Genomic DNA, 26477 nt, shown 5'->3' on the forward strand with positions numbered 1-26477 from the left:
TGCATCCATTGTTCGTTACGGATCAGGCAGAAACAATTCGTCCCTGCTTCTGAGACCTTGAGGCGACAGAAAATAGAGATTATTTTTGGAAATATAGTTTTGTGGAGTAGCAGTGACCAATCAGTATCTCACCAGGGTTTCTAACAAAAATAATTATCAGTTCAAGAAAACACAAACAAGAAAACTTCAACATAAAGTGTGAATCATGCAAACTCACACCCATGAAAACACAGCAGGAATTATTTTGATCGACCCAACAGGGTAGATTAAATTACAGAGTCCCAATCAATGGACATACTGTAATATTCCCAGATTCAGTTATATTAAACATAATGGCTGTGATTACTTTTTGTAATATCTCTGAAGTGAAATAAGCTGACTTGCAATAGTTAAGTTGTAAATTGAATTAAGATGATATTTGTTGTGAGTCGGGTCAATTTAAAGGAACAGAACTGAATTAAACTTTGATTATTTGAGCCAAACTGTTAAATTACAAGCATAAAATGGAAGTCAGATGGAATTAGATGGTAGATTTATTTAATCATTTAGTTTGTTTTGCCTGTTGTTTTTCTCAGAGTAAGTGTAGTTTTAACCAGAGCAAACTGAATTATTTGGAATGAAAACAAAAGAAGTCTTGTTTAGAAGTCTAATTAGTTTGTAAGAACATGAAGTTTCTGTAACTTTTCTTCCCTCTGAAGCGGTTTTAAACTCTTCAGCATTCCTCTGCAGTTTAATGCTCTGCAGGAGGTTTGTGTGGCTCCTCAGAGCCGTGACAAAACAAACCGAAAGCCCGCTCAAAGAAACCCGACACTTTCAGCAGCAGATGACGAGCAGCGAGTATATTTAGCAGAAAGATTTGTTTCTCTATGATGTACATCTTCTTCTTTTAGCTCAGTGTGATGCAAAATACTTCCCTTATTTTCACCCAAAACAGAACTAATGAAGATTTAAACGTTTTTAAAATTAGACACGTTTTATACCTGATGTATTTTATTTAAGACGCATATCTTTATGACGTAAAAGAAACATTAAACATTGAAAAATCTGTAAAGCTTAGAAGATGCCTTATCATTGCTTTAAAGGAGGATTATAAATCTAAAGAATGTCGTGTTACACTTTTTCACTCCAAAAACACAAAATCTTACCAAGTATTTTGATCTCGTTTCAGTGCAAATATCTTAGTTCACCGGAAATAAGACAAAACTAACTTACAAATATCTTCTCAGCAAGAAATGGGAGCTTGTTTTAAGTCAATAATTCTTCAATATCGAAAAACAGTTCAACTAATAGATTATTTCACCTTTAACATAAGAATAATTTGTTGTTATAAGTCAAATAATCTTCCAGTGGAAGTAGTACTTTTTAATTTCAAGTGTACTAGAAACTAGACCAAAATTACTTGGTAAGATTTTGCGTTTTTGCAGTGAAAAAGTGGAATGAGACATTATTTTTCCATATTATAAGTTATAATTTGGGAAAAATATTTTGTTCCGCTGGCAGTTTATTTAACTTGGAAAGTTTTTTTCATTGATATTAAGGAACTATTGACTCAAAACAAGATCTATTTCTGGCTGAAAAGTTATTTGAAAGTTAGTTTTGTCTTATTTTAAGTGTACTAAGATATCTGGCTATAAACTACACAAAAATACTTGCTAATATTTTTAATAAACCTAGATATTAGCAGTATTTTAAGTAAAGAATAAAGTGTATTTTTGTAGGTATTATTAAATGAGTGTTAAAGCAGCAGACTGGCCTCCTTCAGCCCTAACATGAGGCGTGGAGCGGCTGGAAGTGTGGTCTCTGCGGGCTGACTGTGGGAGAACAGGTGGGCATAGTTTCTGTCAGATAGTGAGAGATTGATGGAGTGGGTCAGAGCGCTGACGGCGGGTATTCCCTTACAGTAACGGCTGAGCCGGAGACAGCTGGGCACTGGACCCGATGCGCGCAGCGCAGCGCGGCGTCCACGGCCCGCCACATGGAGACGCATTGTGCTCCTCCTGAAATAACTTCATATGAGACACTAAGATGCAAGCTGGCCAAAAAACAGCGATAGATTTAAAATAAATCATAGTAAAAACGACAACACACCGCTCTGTTAGTAATGTTACTATTATGCGTCCTTAGGTTTGTGAGCGATACAAAACATGTTCATTACTTTTTTTTCCACGAAATTAATCTTATATTACGAGATTTTAGGGATATTTTTTATGGTCACATGCCTGCAAAAACGTCAGTACAGCAGCCATAGTTTGTCTCTAGAATGCATTTAGTCAGTGGCGACCCCTAACGTTAGGGAGGATAACTACAGCAAACAAAAGTGAAGCGTCTTCAAGACCTTAATGATTCCTGAAGAAAAACGTAGTGTGTGATGTGTTGGTTAAGAACATTTTATAATTTGTTCAATTTAATGGGGAATATTTTATTTTTACCACATACAGCAAAAATACTAAATATTACCAAGTAATTTGGGTCTAGTGCAAATATTTTAATACACTTGAAATAAGACAAGAAATAATATCTTGTTTGTAGTCAATAATATCTTAATGTCGGTGAAAAACCTCTTGTTCTATTGTTAGATAATTTTACTTATAACAAGTCATTTTTCCCATCTCAAAATTTAAATTATACTTTTTCATTAATATTAAGGAATTATTGACTGAAAACAATTCGGGGCTTATTTGTAAGTTATTTTGTTCTTATTTCAAGTAAACAAAGATATTTTAATTAGAATCTAAACCAAAAGTACTTGGTAAGATTTTGTGTTTATAAAATGAAAGGTTCATCTTGAGCAAGAACCTGGCGACTGTGGGAAGAAACAACTGCCTTTTAACATGATACTTCCTGCTCCAATGGCTGCAGGTCTTTTTTAAGGTAATTCAGTTTGTGTTGTCACAGAATTGATCAAGCCTTCATTCTCACAATTTGGTTTTATGTATTATTCTCTAAGACATGTTTGAATAAAATGGAGAAAATTATTCTACGGGATTCCATAGATGCAAATCCTAAGCAAAAACAAAAGAAATAATAAATGTAAATACTTGCACTGCAAGTATACTGCTCAAAAAAATAAAGGGAACACTTTAAGTGTTAAACACCTGTTTAAGTGTTCCCTTTATTTTTTTGAGCAGTGCATTTCAGTGAAAAACATCCAACAATCTTTTTTTTTAAAGCAATTTCCTCATTTTTCTTTCTCTCAAATACTTTTGCAGAACCAACTAACATGGACAAAGATGCTCAGTTTCCTCAAACGCCTCTCTCCAATCTGATGAGTTTGATATGATGAAGCTGTTTGTGCTGAACATTTTTATCCGTCCCTTTCAGGTCTTTAGCCAAACGTCGAAGGCGGACATGCTAAGCTACGTCTTTACTGTTTCTCTCGCTCACGTGCAAAACCTCTGTGAACTCCCCAAGGCACGCAGAGCGAAAAATACCGTCACTGTTTGGAGTTTGAGAGGCGAGCAGTGTTTAATCACACATCTTTCAAAACCGCATTGCCACATAATGAGTCCAGTCAAGGGCAAGTCGCTTTAGCAATGCTTTAATCAAAGTAAAAATGCACTCAATTTAAGGAACAATGTCTGAAAAAAACATCATTCTGCGTCTGTTTTCCGGGGCCTTCCGTCCGACGAGGTTGTCACTGAAGTCTCACAAAGCGCTCATGTTTTGAAAGAGCAATAAATTAGTTTTTTTTTTTTTTTTTCCTGGTCCATAATACAAAATGGCCATGATATGTTCGTTGGTCTTGATAAGGACGGTCCGTCGGGAGGAAAAAAAACAATTATGCACCCGCATCAGGATAACCGTTTGTAGAATAGGATGTATTAATTTAACGTTTGCTCTCATTTATGATGTTATCCAGCTTTAGAAAAGAGGAAAATGTAATTTAATCTTCTTCACACCTTTGATTACACATTTCTTCCATAAAGAGAAAAGAAATTCAATTCATCTGGACTCTGGAAACGTCAAGAAAATGTCTTACAGGTGGCAACACTAAACACACAAACAGCTTTTATCCTGATCCCTAAGAGATGTTTTTACATTCAAATCAGTTTAATTAACCAGACCGCAATGGTTTCCTAAAATCCCTGAGTTTATTCTTAGAAATATTAGGAATCTAAAACACTGATTGCAATAGTAAAAGTTTGAGAATTATTACAGATTTTAGCTAATGTAGCAGCTTATTTAACACCTAACTCCAAAAAATAAAACTGTTTTAGGAGGGAAGATTTGTTGTTGTGTTCATGTTAGTAACACAAACTGGTACAGGAGGTTTATTATATTGTTAATCTGTCTTATTAAAACCATAAACTTAAATATATTTTATAGGAATTTTAAATGGTAGCTCACCTTAAGGTGCCACATAATTATGAAATGGAAGAAATTTTATTTTATGAAGAAACATCAAAATGGTCTGTATTTGTCTTCAGCCTTCCTGACATTCACTGCAATTACACTGAAAAAAGTAAATGGAGCTCCAACTTATTTGGTCACAAATAATTGAAGTTTGTCAAACTTACTTTATTTATGTTTGTTTAACTTGACAATAAACTAAATAAATTAGCTTGGATAAGCCTCATTTGATGACTTGTGCCCAATTAATTGAATATATTCAAGTTGGATCACCTGTTCTGTTTTTCAGTGTAGTCTGGTTGTTTATTTAGTCCAGTAGGAAGCTGAACTTCTGCCCAGTATAAAGTCTTTTACAGCTTCTAACTGGTATTATTTTGTTCCAGTATCATCCTCCGTCCATTTTCCAATCAGCTTTGAGCTTCCCTGTCCCCACAGCATGATGCTGCCACCGTAATGTTTTATGGTGGTTATGGTGTTTTCAGAGTGACATGCAGTGTTTTCATGTCGGTCCAACAGTTTAATTCTGTTTTTATTCAACATTATCCATCCATCCATCCATCCATCCATCCATCTTCTTCCGCTTATCCGAGGTCGGGTCGCGGGGGTAGCAGCTTCAGAAGGGAGGCCCAGACTTCCCTCTCCCCAGCCACTTCTTCTAGCTCCTCCGGGGGAATCCCGAGGCGTTCCCAGGCCAGCCGAGAGACATAGTCCCTCCAGCGTGTCCTGGGTCTTCCCCGGGGCCTCCTCCCGGTGGGACGTGCCCGGAACACCTCACCAGGGAGGCGTCTAGGAGGCATCCTGACCAGATGCCCGAGCCACCTCAACTGGCTCCTCTCGATGTGAAGGAGCAGCGGCTCTACTCTGAGTCCCTCCCGGATGACTGAGCTTCTCACCCTATCTCTAAGGGAGAGCCCAGCCACCCTACGGAGAAAACCCATTTCGGCCGCTTGTATCCGCGATCTCGTTCTTTCGGTCATGACCCAAAGCTCATGACCATAGATGAGGGTGGGAACGTAGATCGACCGGTAAATCGAGAGCTTCGCTTTTTGGCTCAGCTCTCTCTTCACCACGACGGACCGGTACAGCGCCCGCTTGACAGCAGACGCTGCGCCAATCCGCCTGTCGATCTCCCGCTCCCTTCTTCCCCCATTCGTGAACAAGATCCCGAGATACTTAAACTCCTCCACTTGGGGCAGGACACCCCCCCTGACCCGGAGAAGGCACTCTACCCTTTTCCGGCTCAAGACCATGGCCTCGGATTTGGAGGCACTGATCCTCATCCCGGCCGCGTCACACTCGGCTGCGAACCGCTCCAGCGAGAGCTGCAGATCACGATCTGATGAAGCCAAAAGGACCACATCGTCTGCAAAAAGCAGAGATGAGATCCTAAGGCCACCAAATCGGATCCCCTCAACACCTTGGCTGCGCCTAGAAATTCTGTCCATGAAAGTGATGAACAGAATCGGTGACAAAGGGCAGCCCTGGCGGAGTCCAACTCTCACCGGAAACGAGCCCGACTTACTGCCGGCAATGCGGACCAGACTCTGACACCGGTCATACAGGGACCTGACAGCCCGTATCAAAGGGCCCGGTACCCCATACTCCCGGAGAACCCCCCACAGGGCTCCCCGAGGGACACGGTCGAACGCCTTCTCCAGGTCCACAAAACACATGTAGACTGGTTGGGCGAACTCCCATGCACCCTCCAGGACCCTGCCGAGGGTGTAGAGCTGGTCCAGCGTTCCACGACCAGGACGAAAACCACACTGCTCTTCCTGAATCCGAGGTTCGACTATCCGACGGACCCTCCTCTCCAGGACCCCTGAATAGACCTTGCCAGGGAGGCTTAAGAGTGTGACCCCTCTATAATTGGAGCACACCCTCCGGTCCCCCTTTTTGAACAGGGGGACCACCACCCCAGTCTGCCAATCCAGGGGAACTGCCCCCGATGTCCATGCGACATTGCAGAGTCGCGTCAACCAACACAACCCTACAACATCCAGAGCCTTAAGAAACTCCGGGCGGATCTCATCCACCCCCGGGGCCCTGCCACCGAGGAGCTTTTTAACCACCTCGGCGACCTCGTCCCCAGAGATTGGAGAGCCCAACCCAGAGTCCCCAGGCTCCGCTTCCTCAGTGGAAGGCATGTTGGTGGGATTGAGGAGGTCTTCGAAGTACTCTGCCCACCGGCCCACAACGTCCCGAGTAGAGGTCAGCAGCACACCATCCCCACTATAAACAGTGTTGGTGCTGCACCGCTTCCCCCCCCTGAGACGCCGGATGGTGGACCAGAATCGCCTCGAAGCCGTACGGAAGTCTTTCTCCATGGCCTCTCCAAACTCCTCCCACGCCCGGGTTTTTGCCTCAGCAACCGCCCGAGCCGCATGCCGCTTCGCCCGCCGGTACCCATCAGCTGCTTCCGGAGTCCCACAGGCCAAAAAGGCCCGATAGGACTCCTTCTTCAGCCTGACGGCATCCCTCACCGAAGGTGTCCACCAGCGGGTTCGAGGGTTGCCGCCGCGACAGGCACCGACAACCTTGCGGCCACAGCTCCGATCGGCCGCCTCGACAATGGAGGCACGGAACACGGTCCACTCAGACTCCATGTCCCCCACCTCCCCCGGGACGTGTTCGAAGTTTTGCCGGAGATGGGAGTTAAAGCTCCGTCTCACAGGGGATTCCGCCAGACGTTCCCAGCAGACCCTCACAACACGTTTGGGCCTGCCAGGTCTGACCGGCTTTCGCCCCCACCACCGGAGCCAACTCACCACCAGGTAGTGGTCAGTGGACAGCTCCGCACCTCTCTTCACCCGAGTGTCCAAGACATACGGCCGCAGATCCGATGAAACGATGACAAAGTCGATCATCGAACTGCGGCCTAGGGTGTCCTGGTGCCAAGTGCACATATGGACACCCTTATGCTTGAACATGGTGTTCGTTATGGACAATCCATGGCGAGCACAGAAGTCCAGCAACAGAACACCGCTCGAGTTCAGGTCGGGCGGGCCGTTCCTCCCAACCACGCCCCTCCAGGTCTCACTGTCATTGCCCACGTGAGCGTTGAAGTCCCCCAGCAGAACAAGGGAGTCCCCAGGAGGAGCACTCTCCAGTACCCCCTCTAAGGACTCCAAAAAGGGTGGGTAATCTGAACTGTCGTTCGGCCCGTAAGCACAAACGACAGTCAGAACCCGTCCCCCCACCCGTAGGCGGAGGGATGCTACCCTCTCGTTCACCGGGGTAAACCCCAACGTACAGGCGCCGAGATGGGGAGCAACAAGTATGCCCACTCCTGCCCGACGCCTCTCACCTTGGGCAACTCCAGAGTGGAAGTATGTCCAGCCCCTCTCAAGGAGACTGGTTCCAGAACCAGAGCCGTGCGTCGAGGTGAGACCGACTATTTCTAGCCGGAACCTCTCGACCTCACGCACTAGCTCCGGCTCCTTCCCCACCAGAGAGGTGACATTCCACGTCCCAAGAGCCAGTTTCTGCAACCGAGGATCGGACCGCCAGGGTCCCCTCCCTCTGCTGCCACCCATCCCACACTGCACCCGACCCCTTTGGCCCCTCCCACGGGTGGTGGGCCCATGGGAGGGGGGGCCCATGTTTCCTCTTCGGGCTGAGCCCGGCCGGGCTCCATGGGTAAAAGCCCGGCCACCAGACGCTCGCCATCGTGCCCCCCCTCCAGGCCTGGCTCCAGAGTGGGGCCCCGGTGACCCGCGTCCGGGCGAGGGAACACCAAGTCCAAAGTTTTCCTTCATCATTGGGGTCTTTGGGCTGCTCTTTGTCTGGTCCCTCACCTAGGACCTGTCTGCCTTGGGTGACCCTACCAGGGGCATGAAGCCCCAGACAGCATAGCTCCTAGGATCATTGGGACACTCAAACCCCTCCACCACGATAAGGTGGCAGCCCATGGAGGAGTATTCAACATTATCATCTTTTCTAAACATTATTTTGAAGTCTTGTAGTAAAGTCAAGTTTATTTGTATAACACATTTCAGCCATAAGGTCACAAAAATCACTTTACAGGATAAAAACATAACGCAATAAACAAACAAAAACATGAGATTACAGTAACAAAATAAAGAAAAGTAAAGAAAGTTGCAATTAAAGCTGGAATTAATATATTTTCCCGTTATTATTAATCAAAAGCAGCTCTTAAAAGGTGACTTAAAGGAAATCAGTGTTTCGACTGTTTTTCAGTTTTCTAGAAGTTTGTTCCAGGTTATATTAGCATAGAAACTGAATTCTGTTTCTCTTTTTGATTCTGCATCTAAAATGTCATTTTAGACGGATCACTTTAGTACATTTCTTGCCATTTTTTAAAACACAGTGCTTTATTTCAATTTTTAGAATTTAAAATAAAGATAAACATAAAAGAGGACGGATTTCGGATTTTATTCCAAACTAATATGTTCTAGAAATGTTACTGTGACTTTTACTGTGAATTAAGAGCAAATATTGCAGTAAAAAAATTTTAAAAACCTGCATTTGTTACTATATCTGTATTTAAAAACATGAACTGGTTAATTTTAGTTTTTAGTCAAAGTTATTAAGATCTATTGTGGAAGAGCCAAAGAGCCATTTCCAGACTATAATATAGAAAATCATGAAATACTCAAGAAGATAAAGTTCTGTTATCTTTTTAACTTTAAGATGCTTTACATCTCAGTTTACCAGTTTTGCACAGTTGTTGTAAGATACTCATGCTTACTTACAACAACCTACGAAGCAGCTAATGAAATGAATTTAAAAGAAACAGAAAATTTAAGAGTAAGAAAGTGTATTTGGTATGTTTTGTTGTCATTGTTTAGTTCCACAGTTCAAAAGAAAGAAGCAACCCTGGGCTGCAGCTGCAGGAAGAAGCCCGTCTTTTATTTTTTAAGGAGAGGGCGGCGTTCCTAAATTGAGGTCTGACAGTCGGATATTGATTGAGCTGAAACCTTGGAGGCTGCAGAGCCCACACCTCTCCCTCGGTCTGCTGGATCTAGCATTGTTCTGGAAGAGACTGACCTTCAACTTGACTGATGGATAATTTGTTAGCAAAACAATGGCTGAGACCTGAAACTTTCCTGAAGAAAACATGAGTTTTTATTAGACGATCTGGGCAACAATTTAAAAAAAAGAGGGAAGGTTAAAGGTCGATTCAAGAGATTTAGTTTAAAATATATATTTTAACATTTTTATAGTTATTTTCTTTCCAAATAAGTGAGGAAAGGAAAGAAAATAGTAAAAGTGTAAAATCTTTGAGCCACGTCTACTGAATCTGCTCTTTAAATCAAAGAAATTTGACAAGTTTTAGGTATTGAACTTAAATTTGTTTGTGAAAGCAGTAAATTGTGTTTCTCCAAGAGTCGAGAACTTTAAAAAAAACACAGAAGAAAAAGGCGGGAGTGGGAACATTTCCCAGGATGCTTAGCGGCGGGTTTTTGCATCTTTTGTTGCACCACGAGGGAGGCGGATGTGTTACATGGTGACAAATATTCATTTTAATGAGAAAAACATTTTCTCACACTATTTAAGCCCTGATCAAATATTTCTGAGCAGAATTCAGTGTAAAGGTTAATACAATTAATTATTAGATCAGATATTTTGTTCAACCAAGAATTTTAAATCGTCCAACATTAATTAAGTAGTTATTTTTTCTTGATAATGTGATTGAAAATGTTACAGAAATGTGTCAGTGAGGACAATTTTCCTGCCTAATGTGAAATGATTATTTGGTTAAAATTATAAATAAAGATCAATGTATTATAAGAACGACAAAAAACTATCTTGAGACAACATACCTCCTTTTAAATCAACTTAATTAACTTTAATTTCTGAATAAAACCAAAACAAGTTTCTAATTTTATTGACTTGCATTTTCAAGACAGCAGGTGAAACTTCCTTTCTAAGTTGAGGCACCTCAAAATGTTCTTCAATGTAGAACCATATTGGTGCAACAGTTGATATCAAAGTATATTCATGTGCCAGAATGGCCCAGTCAAAGTCCAGACCTGATGTGTATACATCTGAGATGTATGGTAAAACTTTACAGCTTCTGTTTGTTTGTTTTTCGTCTCATGCGACTGAACTTGAGATATTTTGCAAAGAAAAATTGACAAAGTTTCATTAAAATAGTCTCAGCAAAAAAAGTGATTTTTATAAATTAATGCCAAAAAGCTGAATTTTTATTGAATTTTATACATTAAACATCATTTTCCTTTCACTTTAACATCATTGTGCTGATCTATTAAAACACATCGTCTATGATTGTAATGTGACAAAATATTTAAGCTTTATTATTGATTTTGGAATTAAATTCTCTTTTCTTTAATATGTTTTATGTGGACACAGATGAACCTTTAAGCCATTTTGATATTGTTGACATTATGTTTTTCTCTTAATGTTAGTTTAACCCAAACACTTCTGCAGGTTTTCACTCTTTAATGCGCTGAAGGTTGTTTAACAAGCTAAAGCTGCAACAGCGTGTCCTGTGATTACATTTGCAACTTTCTGCGGTTCTCTTTATTCTCCCGCCTCTCTGATACTTGTACAGGTTTTTCTTTCAGGTTGCAACTGAACAAAAACAAAAATGTGTTTGAATTTTAAATAAAACTCAGACTTTAATTCCTATAAAATGGCTAAACCTTTAAAATAAGGATGAACAAAAGTAAAGGCAGCACCTGATTTAGCTTTGTGGTGCAGATCCTTGGGCCCACCCACTCCCACTCTGAGGCTTTGTGGTTCCCGCTCAGCGCTGCGACCTTCTGAGCAGAAATCAACACATCATCAGAACCGTTTCACTTCCCATCCTTGACACCACATTTTTCGACTTCGGCGGTGTTTGTTGTCACTTTCTTTTCACACGCTGATGCTGTGAAGTGTTTTCTCTCTGCATTATTCATGCCTCTCTCTCCCGCTCTCGGCTCAGGGTGAAGGTGGAGAGACTCCAGGCTTTCATTCAGGGAGCGAAGCGCCTCAAGGTTGCTGCCGACCAACAGCACCCTCTAGAGGCCAGGAGTGGGAACTGCTTTGGAGGAATGGCTGTGATTGAAAAGAGATCAATCAATCAATCAATCAATCAATCAATCAATCAATACACATCGTTAATACACAGACTAGAAGAAATTTTATAAGAATGTAAAGTGTGACTTTTATTTAAATTTCTCTAACTCTTTGATAGCTTGAAAGAGGATAATAAGAAATAAGACAAATTATATTCAGGATATTTATATTACTTTACATATGGAAGAGGATTAGTTACATTGGAAAAAAAAACACTTTTTTCTAAAAATTCTGACTTTATCTTAATCTCAGAATTCTGGCCCTCTTTCCTTCATAATTCAGATTTTAATCTCAGTTCTTTTTTTTCTCACACTTCTGATTTTAATTTCACAATTTTGACTTTAATTTCAGAATTCTGACTTTTTTCCCCTCAAAACTTTCACTTTTGATCTCGGAAGATTAAAGTCAGATTTTTATTTTATTTTATTATTATTATTTTTAGTTTTTTTAATAAATAAATGGCCAGGAAAAAGAAAAACGTTCAAAACCTCTAAATTAGAAAACATGAAAAAAAAAATCCAATTAAAAAAAATCTAAAAATTCAGAAAAGTAAAACGTTCCTTCTCAATCCGACTGCCTGTCAGATTCTCACCCATCGTCTCATTTTCCATTTAAAGAAGTCAAGAAAGGATTTAAAATATTCTCTCAACTTTTTACAAAGAACTTTGAGTTTCTCTTTGAGAAATGCAAATCTGGCATTCGAAGATCCAGCTTGATGTTGAGACCTTGATCTCACCATCAAGGCCTTGATGCTTTTCTTTATCTTTTTCACAACATTCTCATCCTGATTAGGAAAAGTTTGTAAAATCTTTGGATCAATGCAGAGAAAATCAAAAATCAATCACGGGAAAGACCCAACTTTACCTAATATTGCTGTGACATTCAGAAGATTTCATTCTATTGTTGGTTAAAAGATTGATGAAATGTGGATTTAATTGGACTGGATTGGATTTGAAATGTTGCACCGAGATCAATAATACCGTCTAAACTTTGTGCAGAGTTTTTAAAACTTATTTCTGTCCTCTGAAAACCAAACTCTGGATGTTCCCGTTGTACTGAAAGTAGGTTGTTTTGAAATGACTTGTTTGCAAAGAAGGACACTGATCTCTCTTAGCTGAAGATTAACAGTCGATATTGATCCTGTTTCATCTGGTTCACATCAGCAAATCTGCAGTTTTGTCCTCTGAACATTCAAAAACGGACATTAGTGTTTGAGTCAAATTCATATGTTCACCAAAAAGAAAAGAAGAATACAAGAGTAATCAAAGAAGGAAACAAATAACAGCAAACATTTGTTGTTTTATCTGTGCTTAAAGTAAAATCAGACCAGAATTTGTAGATGAAATCAAAGTCCAGGAGCCAGATTTTTAAAACCTAACATGGAAGGTTTAAAATAATTTTGTTTCAGACCGACCGCTCTTCTTTACCAGAACACAGAAAGTGACTCTTTGTGAATGAAATACCTTCACATTGGGGTGTTGGACTGTTGATCTGGTCCAAAAATCTACCATAAACAAGGATTCTGACCTTTTGCTCTTTGCTGTCCTCGTCAATGATTGACGAATAACTGAGCCGTCCTATTTCTCCTCCCAGCTGAGCTATAAGCTATACGGACCGTAATTATACATCAGAAGGGGCGTCTGGTTGAGCGGATGATGAGCTGCTAGTCTGAATCCTCAACATGGACTTATGCAAGGCAGCTCTTCTCATTGGAGGCTTCATCTGCTCTGGTAAGAAACAAAAATGTTGATTCCTTCAACCAAGACGTAATAAGATGGTTTAAAACTGATTTCACACTAACAGGATTGGATCAAATACTTCTGGTTTGCTTTTTTTCGTTTTGTTTAAATGATCAAAAATGTGATATATAAAGCTACTGCTGACATACAGTTACCAAGTTCTCCTTTTAGCAAAGTGCTTTTCATTGGATGTATTCCATTCATCGAATCTGACATCTAACCTGCTAAATCAAATAAAAATTCAAATTAAATGGTCACATTCTTATGTATTTATCGCAGTTTGCAGCTGTTTTGTTCCAGTCCTGTGTATCTTTCTGTCCTTGTCCTTTTAGTACTCAGGAAGTATGGTGTGAATAAAACCTCTGTGCAATACATTTTTTTCCTCAAAGCCTTTTCAGGAGGATTTTAAATCGCTGATTAGCTTTCAAATAAATCAAAGACGAGACATTTGATCGGATTACTCAAGCAGAAAATAGAGGATCATGTTGTACGTAGCTTTTTCTTTTGTATAAAAACCCATTTTAGGCTTTCATACAACTCAACTTTTGTTAGTAGGAAGAAAATAATGACTTTAATTTGTATTAAATCTTCCATGTTCCAGAGCAATGCAGCTTTTAGGCTTCTTGTTTTTCTAGTAACACCATTTTCTGTGAAATAATTAAACACTAAGCATTTTAAACCAATGAACATTAGAGTAACAAGTGCAGTTAGACAACTTATGTCTCAGAAACTATCTTTAAATTAAAACTAATCTTCTGCCCATCTTGTAGAAAAAATTAAAAAAACGTTTAGAAAAGACTAGATGTTTTTTTTTCATGATGTGTGAAACAAAAGAGTTGATGGTTTACCATACCTGAAATCAGATTATTTTTATGCAGTTAACAGATTATTTAATGGAACTAAAAATCATTAACATTGAGTTCTATGATAAGCTAACTGGTCAGTGTAGCTAAATGCTACTAGCTTAAACAAATAACAAAAAAAGAGATTACAGTGAATGAAAAACTTAATGTAATTTGGATAAATGTGATTAGTTAACTTAATCTAATCCCGTTTTATTAAAATACTAAATCTATTATTATGTTTATTATTATTATTATTATTATTATTATTATTATTATTATTATTATTATTATTATTATTATCTTTTTTTAGCTAGCAGTCTTGGAAGTGCTAGCATGCTAGCAGGAAAGCAGCAGATATTTCTTTAAAAAATGTATCTTATGAGGAGCATGAAGAAAATCAGACTGCTCTTTTAAATGTTTTGCGCCTGTATGATGAAAGTTTTGTTTATTTTTTGCATAAATAGTTTTTCTTGTGAGTTTAAAATTTGTTTTGTAACCTGGAGTGGGACATTTTGCTCACTGATTGTTTAAATCATTCAACTTTATGCAGAGCTGAAGATTTTAAGTGTGACAAAAAAAGAGACACAGACAAAAATCTGTAAAATTCTGGAGAAATGTGATTCAGAAAACATCTTCACATTTCCTTTTTAGAAGTATTAGGAAGTGTCTGAGTGGTTATAAAAATGAGAACATTTGTTATTTATTATTTAAAATGTGTTTAATGAAACCCTGAACATTTAGAAATCTTTGTATGACTAAACTTGCCATCACATTTTCTTACATAACGAGGGGTCCTCTAGGCCATGGACTTGATTCCTGCAAACAAATTTAGATAAAACAGTTCATAAATTGTCTCAAACATCCCAGTTTAGCTAGAATATTTCATTTTTTTTAAATTGAAAGACTCTTTGGTGTCCAGCAAACAGTTTTGTTGTTATTTTAGGTCATTTTTTCATGTAAGTAGTATATATTGCATTAAATACATATACAGAGTAGGATTAAATAGGCACTTTTTGGTCGTTTATTGTCATTACTTCTTTCAGTTCATTCACTTCAAAAGACGTAACAATAAATTTTCTACCTGAAAATGTGTACTTCTGTTTAACAAAAGTTGAAGGATAAGATCATTAATGTATAACATTTTTATTTTTTCTTGCAGTTGGTGGAACAGAAGTAGATGGTTACTCCAAAACTGAAGGCGCGTGGGTTCTCTCTCTGAACAAAAGACAGTACATGGTAAACAACGTAGCCGAATGTGCAGCCAAATGCGAAGCTGAAACGTCCTTCACTTGCAAGTAAGCCGTCCCCTAAAAAACTCCCGTCTTCTCCAGTCTCTGCAGTAAATTTACAGTTTGATCCGTCTTTATCTTCCAGAGCTTTTGCTTATGTGGAGAAGGACCAGGAATGTTGGACGGCAGCAGCAAATTCAAAGACGGAGCTTGTTCTGCGCAGACAGAGCTCCGCTTTATATGAAAAGAAGAGTAAGCTGCTTTTTGTTTTACTAAAGATGTTTCCCACTTATTACACTGATCGTATGTTAATGTTTGCTCTGTGGTGCAACAGCAGTGGCGTTTGAACCATGTCTGCAAACAGCAGCGATCAATGACAAACGAAACACTTTGCTCTTGATTTGTGGACTCAAACATCACTGTTTGGTCCAGAAGCATGATTCTGTTCGGTACCAGATGCTTGATTCTGTTTGGTACCAGATGCATGATTCTGTTTGGTACCAGATGCATGATTCTGTTTGGTCCAGAAGCCTGATTCTGTTTGGTACCAGATACATGATTCTGTTCAGTACCAGTTGCATGATTCAGTCACTACTTTCGTCTAGAATACCTCCTGGAGTGTATCAATGGAAACGGAGCAGATTACAGAGGAACCAAAGACAGAACAAAAACAGGAAAACTGTGTCAAAGATGGGATGCAAAACTTCCACACAGACCCAAGTATCTATTCACAGACACCAGATTTATTCCACTTATGGAATTTTATCATTTGATATCTTTTTTCTAACAGCTCCATTTTTGTGTCTCCTGAAGTTTCTCTCCACAGACTCATCCCCTCAATGACCTGGACTCAAACTTCTGCAGAAATCCTGATTCGGACTCCCAGGGACCCTGGTGTTACACCACTGACCCAGACACCCGCTGGGAGCATTGCAATGTCTCCAGCTGCACTGGTAGGGTTAACGTTAAAAAAGATAATCTAATCCTTATCATACGTGAGGAGTCTGTGTTTTCATTACACACAGAGTTTTGTTTGCAAAACTTTTGTGTATATTATGTGTTGAAATTTTTTTTACAGGAAAACAAGAGTTTTTTCAAAATATGTGCGTTCAAAATTGTGCAATTTTATTGTCAATGGAAACTCAGCTAGCATTTTGCTAATGTCAAAAAACCCATAATTTCGCAATTCCGGTGTTTCCATTAAATAAGAAACGCAATTAAAAACCCGACATGAGCCTCTAACTACTTCCTGTCATTTTCTTCTTCTTGGTTTGTGTAGCAACATCCGGTGATGAAAAAAAAGTTTTTTTTAAATAAACCAATTTCGATAAAGCTGAGAAACATTCATCCTAGAGCAAAAAAAATAATAATAATAATAATTGCAGCGAAAACATGTTTTTTCTTCTTAGCACATTTCCACAAAGCAAATTTATTTTCCAATTTGGCAGTTTTTAGGTAACAGCTTGAATTTCTATACATTACTGGAAAACAACACATTTCTTTAAATATCTGAAGGCAGAAATCTGTTAAAAACCCAAAGAGGACAATTTTAGAAATCAAAGTTTTCACCATTATTGCAATTCAGGGTCTCTCTTTTGGTTTTTCTGTTGTTTCATAATGCTCCTAACTTCTTTAGTGGGTGTCAGATCTGTAACTCCATCTGGTTATTTTTCCACATGAACAGTTTTTCATACCTTTTGAATGATGGCTACTGTTGTGTGTGAGAAAAAACTCAGGCACCAAACATGTCAGAATCTATTTAGCATTATCAGCGACTTCAAAGTTAAGCAAGAGCATAATCATTTCTAAAGTTGAGGTGGAATGAAAATATAATAAGTGATGAGTAAAGGAGAATATTTGACTGGTTTATAAAATGTCAACCTTCTGACTCGTTTGCAGAGGACTGCATTGTCTGCAGCGGTGAGAACTACAGAGGAAAAACCTCCACCACTGAAAATGGCTTCACCTGCCAGCGCTGGGACTCCCAGAAACCTCAGAATCACGGCTACAACCCTTCAACGTAAGACCAAACTGAAATATGTATACACATGTTTTATTTGTAACCATGTTTAATTAGTTTAGTCCCAAATACATGTGATTTAGGGGATAAAATAAATCTTGTTGTAGTCTTCCAGAGAAGTACCTGGAGGAGAACTACTGCAGAAACCCAGATGGAGATCCGCGGCCGTGGTGCTTCACCACCAGCCCGTCCAAACGCTGGGATTTCTGCTCCATTCCTCGCTGCAGTGAGTCCAAACATTTCTCTTTATTTGCTCCGACTCTTCCCAGTTTTGTGCAGATGTTCACACAGATATGGATCTCAACTATTATCTCAATTTCAGAACACAATCTTTAAGTCTTTTTTTATTTATTACACTTTACCATGAGGAAGCACTAGCCTTGTACTTTTTCACATTGTTGGAAGTTTATGTGGGAGATTAAACACATAAACTTGGGTGACTGAGAAATAAACGGAAAGGAAAATGATGCATGGCATTCAAAATATTTTACAAGTAATTTTTATTTCTTAGCCCTAATATCTGACGGAGTGTTATTGTGAAGCTAAGAAAATAAAAAAAATTAAATCAAGTAATAAAATTGAGTAAAAATTAGAGCTTTATTAAATTACAATTTCATTCTTAAAATATTATGACTTTATTCTCATATTTTTTTCAGCTTTATTCTCATAGTGCATGTTTGTGCACTAAGTAATTCTCACAACATATGACCTTTACTTTTCATAATTTATTCTGGTATTATTTTGACTTTATTCTCCTAATATTATGAGTTTATTCTCGAAATGCTGCAACTTTATTCTCTGAATTTTAGGACTTTATTCTCGTAATTAAATCTTTTTCTTAGTCTGGTCCTTATACTCCATTGAACAAATGTGATGTATCCATAAATAAAAATAATGCAGCATTTTTCCTTCCGCTTCACAAACTCAACTTTCATTGGTCTTTCACATAAAATCTTTAAAAATGATACATAGTAGTTTGTATGTTTCAGGTGTTTGTTTCAGGTGTATGAACAACTTTGAAAGGCGTTTTCCTTTACTTGTCCCTGAGCTCTGCTGGTTTTTTATTTTTAGCATCGGAGCCTCCCACCATCGTCCCGCAGACGACCTGCATCACCGGCGAGGGTCAAGCGTACCGAGGGACGATCTCCGTCACGGAGACGGGTAAAACCTGCCAGAGCTGGTCGGCTCAGACGCCCCACAAACACAACCGCACACCTGAAAACTACCCCTGCAAGTGAGGACCAAGGCTTTTTAAATACAGCGATGTTAATCGGTTCAGAAATATTAGTGGGATTGATTAATGCTCATTACGGAAGCAGAGAGCAGACATTTTCCACATGTACTTTATCCAGATGATTGAAGTTCATCTCGAGAAAACAAAGTTTATTTGTGATCACGAGATGATTGTGTGAGGATTTGATTTTTATGTGTTTATTTAGGTTTCTGAGTTCAGTTCTGTCTCCGTGTTGTACTGTCTACACAGACAGATCAGCTGTCCCTCGTTTCCCCTTGTGTATTTAATCCCACTTGTGTTCCTGCTCCCTGTCAGTATCGTGTCACATGTCTTTGTCCAGCATCGTGATCAGTGCTACAGGTGCCTGAATGCTCACCTGTGCTGCCTGGACTTCTCTGTGCTTAATTGATTAATAACATTAATAATTGCTTTGTCTGCGTTCTTCTTTTTCAGAGGTTTAGACAATAATTACTGTCGTAATCCTGACAACGAAAGGAGGCCCTGGTGCTACACCACCGACTCTGAAACTCGCTGGGAGTACTGCAGCGTGCCTCGCTGCGGAGACGCTCCAGATCCAGGTACAACAAAAAACAAAACATTTCTCACTTAAATGTAACTCCTAGAATCAAAATCCACTACTGTAGCTGGGCACAGGAAACATTTAGAGTTGTCGCAAGAAAAGAAAGGCCGAATATTGTGAAAATGGATGGTTTCTCTGTGCAGCTGAAGGCGTGGTTCCTCCAGAAGGAGACGACTGTTACGACGGGAACGGAAGCAGCTACCGGGGAATAACATCACAGACGATCAGTGGGAAAAAATGCCAGTGGTGGAGTTCACAAACTCCTCAAAAACACAGCAAAACTCCAGAGAGTTTCCCTTCAGCGTGAGTATTAACTGATCAGGTTTAATGATGGTAAATAATACATACATTTTATGAAATATATTGATTTACATATTTCTTCATTTTTACTTTATATTAACTGCCTCCACACTCAACAGAAATCTGAAAAGCCTTTTAAATAGAGCAGCATAATCTCACACTGAACATTTTTAAATATGCACATAAGAAATAATACTTTACTAAAACTAACTATGTCAAACCTTTTTGTACTGATGCTAACAGGTTTTGTTTAAGCCTCTTTTGTCAACAGAAAACACCAAATAGTCCAAATGACCCTCAATCACCAAAATGCAACATTTCAAAAAGTTGAAATAACTTGCAGGCCACAAAAATGTTTATTTTTAATTTTAAAAAAAGTTTTAAAAAAAGTTAATGAATAGTAAATAATATTTATTTATTTATTTTTACTCTTTACCGTAACAAAAAAATGCGACATGTTAATAAAACAAACATAGTGGGCAGATGATGAGTTTTTGTAAAAAACTGATTTGGAAATAAGTGTTTATTTAAAATCTAAAACTTTGATCTACTTAAAACATAATTTAAATGTTTTATGTTGCATCTGCTGTGTATAAATTGTTAATAATTGTGACTCCAGTGATTTTTTTTAAACAATTATTTAGATGGGATTTTCTCCCTACTGATTATTGTACTGTAATGTTCTGCTTAGTCTAGATTTTGTGAGATTTAATGACTTTATTTTACAAACGGGTGTGCCAATATGAATAAAGTGGGTTTAAGTTTTATTTTTTTATGCAAGGTCATCAGTTTTAACCGATAATCAGAATAAAACAGTACCTGATTACATTAGATTTCCTTTAGATTCACACTAAAAACTCATGTGTTGAGTTTCTTTTGAACCATAATAAATGAAACACGGAACAATATATTTGGTTTGTATTGATGAATTTGAAACCGTAAAGTTTGCTACGGGTCTTTTATGACTTTGTGTTTCTATGATGTGAAACATTGTTGATTAAATGTGCTTTACAAACAAACTTGATTGATTGTTCATAAAGCGTGAAGTTTTTGTCTTTCAGGGACTTGAAGAGGAATCTGTGCAGGAACCCTGACGGAGACCGAGCGCCGTGGTGTTACACCACCGACCCCGCAGTCCGCTGGGAATACTGCAACATCGAAAAATGCTCCCCCAAACCCGTAGGAGCGCCGAGCCCAACTCCGGCTCAGACAGGTGCATCTTTGTCTTTTTACACCATCCTTGTCGTGGTTTTACTCCTTGATTTGTTGACTGTTTTCGGTCGTTTCAGACTGTAAGATTGGAAATGGAGTGACGTACAGAGGCCCGACCTCCATAACGCTGGTGGGCGTGACTTGCCAGGCGTGGAGCGCTCAGAGCCCGCACCAACACAACAGCTTCACGCCAACCAGCCACCCTGATAAAGGTCTGGAGGGAAATGTAAGCATCTTTAGAGTTCTTTCATGTTTTTATTTGTATTATGCATATTTATTGACAACTATGCACCACTTTTTACTGTTTTTTCACATAAAATCTATTAAAATTCCTTTTGCTTCATGCTAATAATGTAAGAGAATGTTAAGAAGTTCAAATATTTGTACATTAATTGAATTGTACAATAAATAAAATTACAAGAATAAACTCATTATGAGAATATGTTGAAATAATACAAGAACAAAGTCCTGTTATTATGAGAACAAAGTCATATTACTATTATTATGACTTTTTTCTCATATTATATTGATTTTGGTCTAGTAATATTATGACTTTATTCTCATAATATTGACTTTATTCCTGAAATATGACCTTTTTTCTCATATTATTTCGACTTTATTCTAAAATTATTTAGACTTTATTCTTATAAGTCCAAATTTCTTTCTGTATTTTGACTTAATTTTTGTATGGTTATATTTTCGTAATATTATGACTTTGTTCTCATGCAAGTTTATTCTCGTATTATTACTACTTTAATCTCAAATTGTTTGCATTTTATTCTTGTACGACTTTATTCTTGTAACTTTTCAACTTTATTCCCCTACTTTTAGTTTTTAGTTTCTCTTTGCGTGGCTCTAATATTCCGTCATAGAATTGTGTATTAAAGGAGCCCTCATTGTCTCCATAAATCTCGACCAGAGCTGCAGAAACCCAGACAACGATGTGAACGGACCGTGGTGCTACACCACTGACAGGAACAAGAAGTGGGATCACTGCCAGATCCCTGATTGTGGTGTGTAAATGTTAATTTATACCTGGATTGGTTGGTCAGTACACAATAGAAAAACCTTTACAGTTTTGTTTACCACTTTATTCAAAACAAATCTTCTAGATAATACCTAATCAAATCAAATTCTCCTCTGGTCCTGATTCTAGCTGCTGATTTGTCACCCACTAAAAAAACAAAAAGCTGGAGTGTTCTGAAACAATAAATAACAATAAATAATGAGGCACCAAAATCACTTTTGGTGCCTAAAAGTGAGTTCTAGATTTGTACAGCATAAGGCTAAATGTTGATTCTCCATGTTGATTCTTGTTCTGGGTTGCTAAGTAAACTAACAGGAGTTTCTCTATGTCTTGCTTCAATATTAAAATAGTAAAACAGAATATTTGTCTAAAGTAATAAGTACTCCACAATTTGTAAAAGTGTTATGTCCTAACCCTAGGAAGATTAGGACATAAAGTCCAAGTGGGCCTTTCTTCATCTTAGATTTAGTAGTGATCTGAAGGTACAACCAGAGTATCGGTTTGCAGACACCATTGCCGGTGAAAGCTGTCAATCAAAGGAATAAATCCTGGAAACCAACCATGGACTAAATCTTTATCATTGAAGTTTTAAAAAGAAACAATTTTCTCTGTCATTATAAAACTTATGGACTGTGAACTGTCTTTGTAGCTGGAATGGAATGTGGGACGCCGGTAAACAGGCCGAAGCGCTGTTTTGGTCGAATTGTTGGTGGCTGCGTGTCCAAACCTCATTCATGGCCCTGGCAAATCAGCCTCCGAACCAGGTGAGCATGAAAAACCATCCTGAAAATGTCAACAATGATAATGGAACCAAAACACAAGATTTTCAACTTTAAATTAGTTATTATTCATTACACTTTTTGCACAAGACAGTCTTTGGGTGTCTTCACACCTGTCAGTCCGATTGGGACCAAAGTTGCAAAATTTGTCACATTTTCAGCTGCTGTAGTTCTCTATCACTCTGCACTGTGTCAAATGATCCAAACTAATTAACAAACCTGTTCCCCTCCTCACCTGTGGCGGCGCTGCACCAAGAGTCACTGAAGGAAATGCCACAAAATTTCTGATGAAAACACTGAGCACAAGTTCATTCTTCACAAAATGAAGTAGAGTTAGATCTTAGTGGCTGTAGAATTTCTCTTTTGGATTTGGTAAAATACCACGACCCTGTTCTTCTGCTAGCGCTGAAATAGCATGTTTGTTTTGATTGTATTTACCCAGAATGCCCTGTGCTATAGTCTGCTTCCTGCTTTTGAATTGGACTCCATTCCGCTTGGCTTTCACATCTGCATTCAAACCGCACCAGAGTTCACTTAACCAAACTGAGACCTGGGCTTGTAGATGGACCAGAGTTCACTTTTTTGGTTAGAATCAGAGTTCAACTATGCATTCACACCTCCCCAAACAAACTGAACTTTCAAGATAAAATAACTGGAGTGGGATTAAAGTGGACTATACACTTTGGTGTGAATGGACCCTTGTGTAATTAGGTTTTAATCTGGTCAGTTCTGCCTGTTTTTGGCTCCTTTCAGAATGAGCTGTCTCTTTAAATCTGCCCCCAAACTCAATGTTTACACTACATGTGAAAATGGCTGCAAACAGATGCGCAATTATTCAAATCTACATCTTTGAAAAACAGAAGTGGAGCCTCCTGCACATCCAATAAGAATGCAGCAAGTGGTTTCTGGATGATAAATCAACACAAAACACAGCGGATTTGGTTAAACCACCTGACTAAACGTGCTGGAACAATGCTTGGGTTGCTAGGTAACAGGGTTAGGCTCGGCTGGGCTTGTAACAGTCTGAAGGCTTTTGAAACAAAACATTAACTCATTGCCAAAAACTGGCTGTGTTTTTCAAGCGCTTGGGCTTTTTTTTAGAAGCAGTTGAGGCCCAAATGCAAGTACAAAAATGTGCTAAATGTAAATTTTGCAACACCTTTACTTAATTCATGGTCTTTTCTATTATCAGCTCAGGAATCCATTTTTGTGGTGGGACTCTGATTCACCCACAGTGGGTCCTCACTGCTGCACACTGCCTGGAAAGGTCAGACAACAGAAACTTTACAGCTTGTAAAACAAATCCTGTAATTAAAATAACACTGGATGGCTGGTTTGCCTGGACTTGCTCTGCGGTTGCAGGTCCAAACGGCCCTCAGCCTACCAGGTAGTCCTGGGAATCCACAGGGAAACAGCTACAGAATCATCCAAACAAATACGGCAGCTGGAGAAACTGGTGCTGGGACCCAATGGAGCGGACATTGCTCTGCTCAAACTGCAGAGGTTGGTAAAAGTCTGATCATGATCGTGTCCCAGCGCAGCATGGTGTTAAGTTGATTATGTAATCCCATAACTACACACTTTTGTGTTTTCAGCCCAGCTGTTATAAATGACAAAGTGCTTCCTGCTTGTCTGCCTGAAAAGGACTACATTGTTCCCAGTGGAACAGAGTGTTACGTCACTGGTTGGGGTGAGACGCAAGGTACGTCACAAAATGCCTTGAGTTTAAAAAAAACGTGCCAACTAAGATCCAAATGTTGAGAACTTTCTCAGCAAATGGGTAAAAACAAAAAAATAAATCAGGCCAAAACTTCCGTGATTGAAATACTCACAGCGTGAAAAAAGCAAAATAAATCAAGACTTTAATACATCGGGATAGTATAAAAAATGCACAACATCACATTTCAAAAGCTGCAGTAAAGCTACAATAATAAGCTTTAATAATGTTTTTTACATATTGTTGAGACCTCCTCTGGGTTCTCCCAGGGCTGGCTAGAACCACCAATCAGAGAGCGGGGGCGGGTCTTAATGCAGTCAATCATGTCCTTTTTGCTAGTGCTACAGTTTCTCCCTGTTAACAGGTCTTACTGTGAATGCTAAGGCTAGTTAGCATGGCCACTGAGTTGTTTCTCCATCATTAGCACATTCAACAGCACGTTCACGAGGTTGATTGACTGCGCTAAGACTCTCCTCCAGCCTTTGATTGGTTGTTTTTCAGTGGAAGCGGTGTATTTCTTCAGACAGTAATAGCATATCAGGAAAGAAATGGAGGAGATCTTTTCACAGCCTCATATTTTACCGTTTCAACAACAAATATGTAAAAAAACGTATATTTTTAAAATTAAAGTTACATACTGCAGCTTTAAAAACTGTTGGGAATGTCTTTTGGGATGAATGTGTGTTGCAGGTACAGGAGGTGCGGGTACGCTGAAGGAAGCTGGATTCCCTGTGATCGAGAACAAGAAATGCAATCAGCCATCTTACCTGAACGGAAGAGTTAGGGAACACGAGATGTGTGCCGGAAACATTGATGGAGGAGTCGACAGCTGCCAGGTGCAGAAAGCTTGTCATAATTCACCAATAACGTCATAATTCACCAATAACGTCATAATTCACCAATAACGTCATAATTCACTAATAACGTCATAATTCACCAATAACGTCATAATTCACTAATGACGTCATAATTCACCAATAACGTCATAATTCACCAGATAGAAAATTGGAAGTTAATTGATAACTCTAAAGGTGAATTAATTCAAGAATCATTTATTAGTTTTCTAAGTATTCATAATTTATACAGATCGATTATATTGTTTAATGTTGGAGAGATGGTGTAATAATTTGTTTATCTACCTACTTACTGTTCCTTTAAGAATGAAGTATAAACTCATCAAGGACAGGAATGTTGTTGTTTCAGGGTCTATTGTGATGTATTTGAAATAGTGGCTGATTTTTTGGTCAGTTTCTTACGACGAGGAAACTGTAGATAGAAAAACAAAAAAAGGGGGGGGAGTACATTTTTACCAAAAAAATCTAGAAAAAACAAGAACATTTTTAGAATTTTTTTTTTTTTTTTTTTAAATTGCTGCAGCTGAAATTAAGCATCTTTGCTTTTATTCATATTACTAGTTTTTCATATTTTCGGCCAACTTTATAATCATCTCTTTTTTTTTAACCAAACTTAATTTTATTTTTGTTTTATTGTTTATCACCTGTGATATTGTGATTGCTGTGCAGTGCTTTCCTCAGCTGAGGTTGTTCTAAATGTGCTACATTAATAAACTTTGACTTGAGAAAGTTTGAGATGAATCAGAAACCTTGTAGAAAAAAATTCTCTTCATACTTTTGACTTTCTGAGCTGACTTTTGGAGCTATTTTTTTCTAGAATATTTCTGAGATTAATCTGAAACATTTTGGAATATTTTGGCAGAAATTCTCTTTTTTTCCATCTACAACGTCCCTAATATGCCATCGTATTTATCTTTGCATGATCTAATTCTAAAATGTTATAGTTTTGAAACAATATTTGCAGCTATTGTTTCTATCTCTTTCTTCCCTTTAACAAGCTACTAACAAATCAACCACAAGGTGGCGGTATTGTAATAGCTCCTGCTTTTCACTCCCATTTCCAAAAAGAAAAAAAAAATCCCTGAAAACCCTCCGGCTTATACAAGAATTTCCAAATTCAGCAAACTAAAATATAACGTCAACATGTGTGTGGCTTTTTGTTCCAACAGGGTGACAGTGGAGGTCCTCTGGTGTGTTATGAACAGAATAAGTACGTCCTGCAGGGTGTGACATCATGGGGTTTGGGATGCGCCAACGCCATGAAACCTGGAGTCTACGCTCGCGTGTCCAAGTTTGTGGACTGGATCGACCAGACAATAAAGGCCAACTCAAATGTCCCAGCATGAAATGTGACCGGAGGTCAAAAACAGGATACACACCTTCCTGGTTTTGGGTTTATATGAGTGTTTTATGTAACAGGATTAAATTGTGTTATTTAGAAGAAACCTGGAACCTATATGTGATTAAAGGTTTATTGATGAAAATTCTTCTATGCTTTTTGAATTGATTGAAAAAATAAATTACACTGGTTTTGGTTCCAAACA

General features: G+C 38.6%; 1 protein-coding gene across 1 annotated transcript; it reads left to right on the plus strand.

The window, feature by feature from the left end:
• Positions 1–13014: 13014 nt before the first annotated feature.
• On the plus strand, positions 13015–26477 carry plg (plasminogen). The gene is made up of 19 exons (XM_032584461.1): positions 13015–13127; positions 15141–15276; positions 15356–15462; positions 15816–15930; positions 16024–16163; positions 17110–17230; positions 17338–17456; positions 18302–18464; positions 18918–19042; positions 19188–19347; positions 20406–20557; positions 20634–20782; positions 21476–21569; positions 22233–22347; positions 23555–23629; positions 23725–23865; positions 23958–24064; positions 24770–24915; positions 26103–26477. The coding sequence occupies exons 1-19, from the start codon at positions 13079–13081 to the stop codon at positions 26277–26279; spliced, it is 2391 nt and encodes a 796-aa protein (XP_032440352.1). The 5' UTR covers positions 13015–13078; the 3' UTR covers positions 26280–26477.

This window comes from Xiphophorus hellerii, chromosome 15, assembly GCF_003331165.1.
Source record: "Xiphophorus hellerii strain 12219 chromosome 15, Xiphophorus_hellerii-4.1, whole genome shotgun sequence".
Taxonomy (NCBI): Eukaryota; Metazoa; Chordata; class Actinopteri; order Cyprinodontiformes; family Poeciliidae; genus Xiphophorus; species Xiphophorus hellerii.

What these genes read in the sequence shown, in the direction of transcription:
- plg (XM_032584461.1), top strand. Translation starts at nt 13,079, where the DNA reads ATGGACTTATGCAAGGCAGCTCTTCTCATTGGAGGCTTCATCTGCTCT. An exon ending in CAATGTCTCCAGCTGCACTG is followed by an intron (nt 16,164 to 17,109) that starts GTAGGGTTAACG and finishes ACTCGTTTGCAG; the next exon opens with AGGACTGCATTGTCTGCAGC. An exon ending in CTGCTCCATTCCTCGCTGCA is followed by an intron (nt 17,457 to 18,301) that starts GTGAGTCCAAAC and finishes TTTTATTTTTAG; the next exon opens with CATCGGAGCCTCCCACCATC.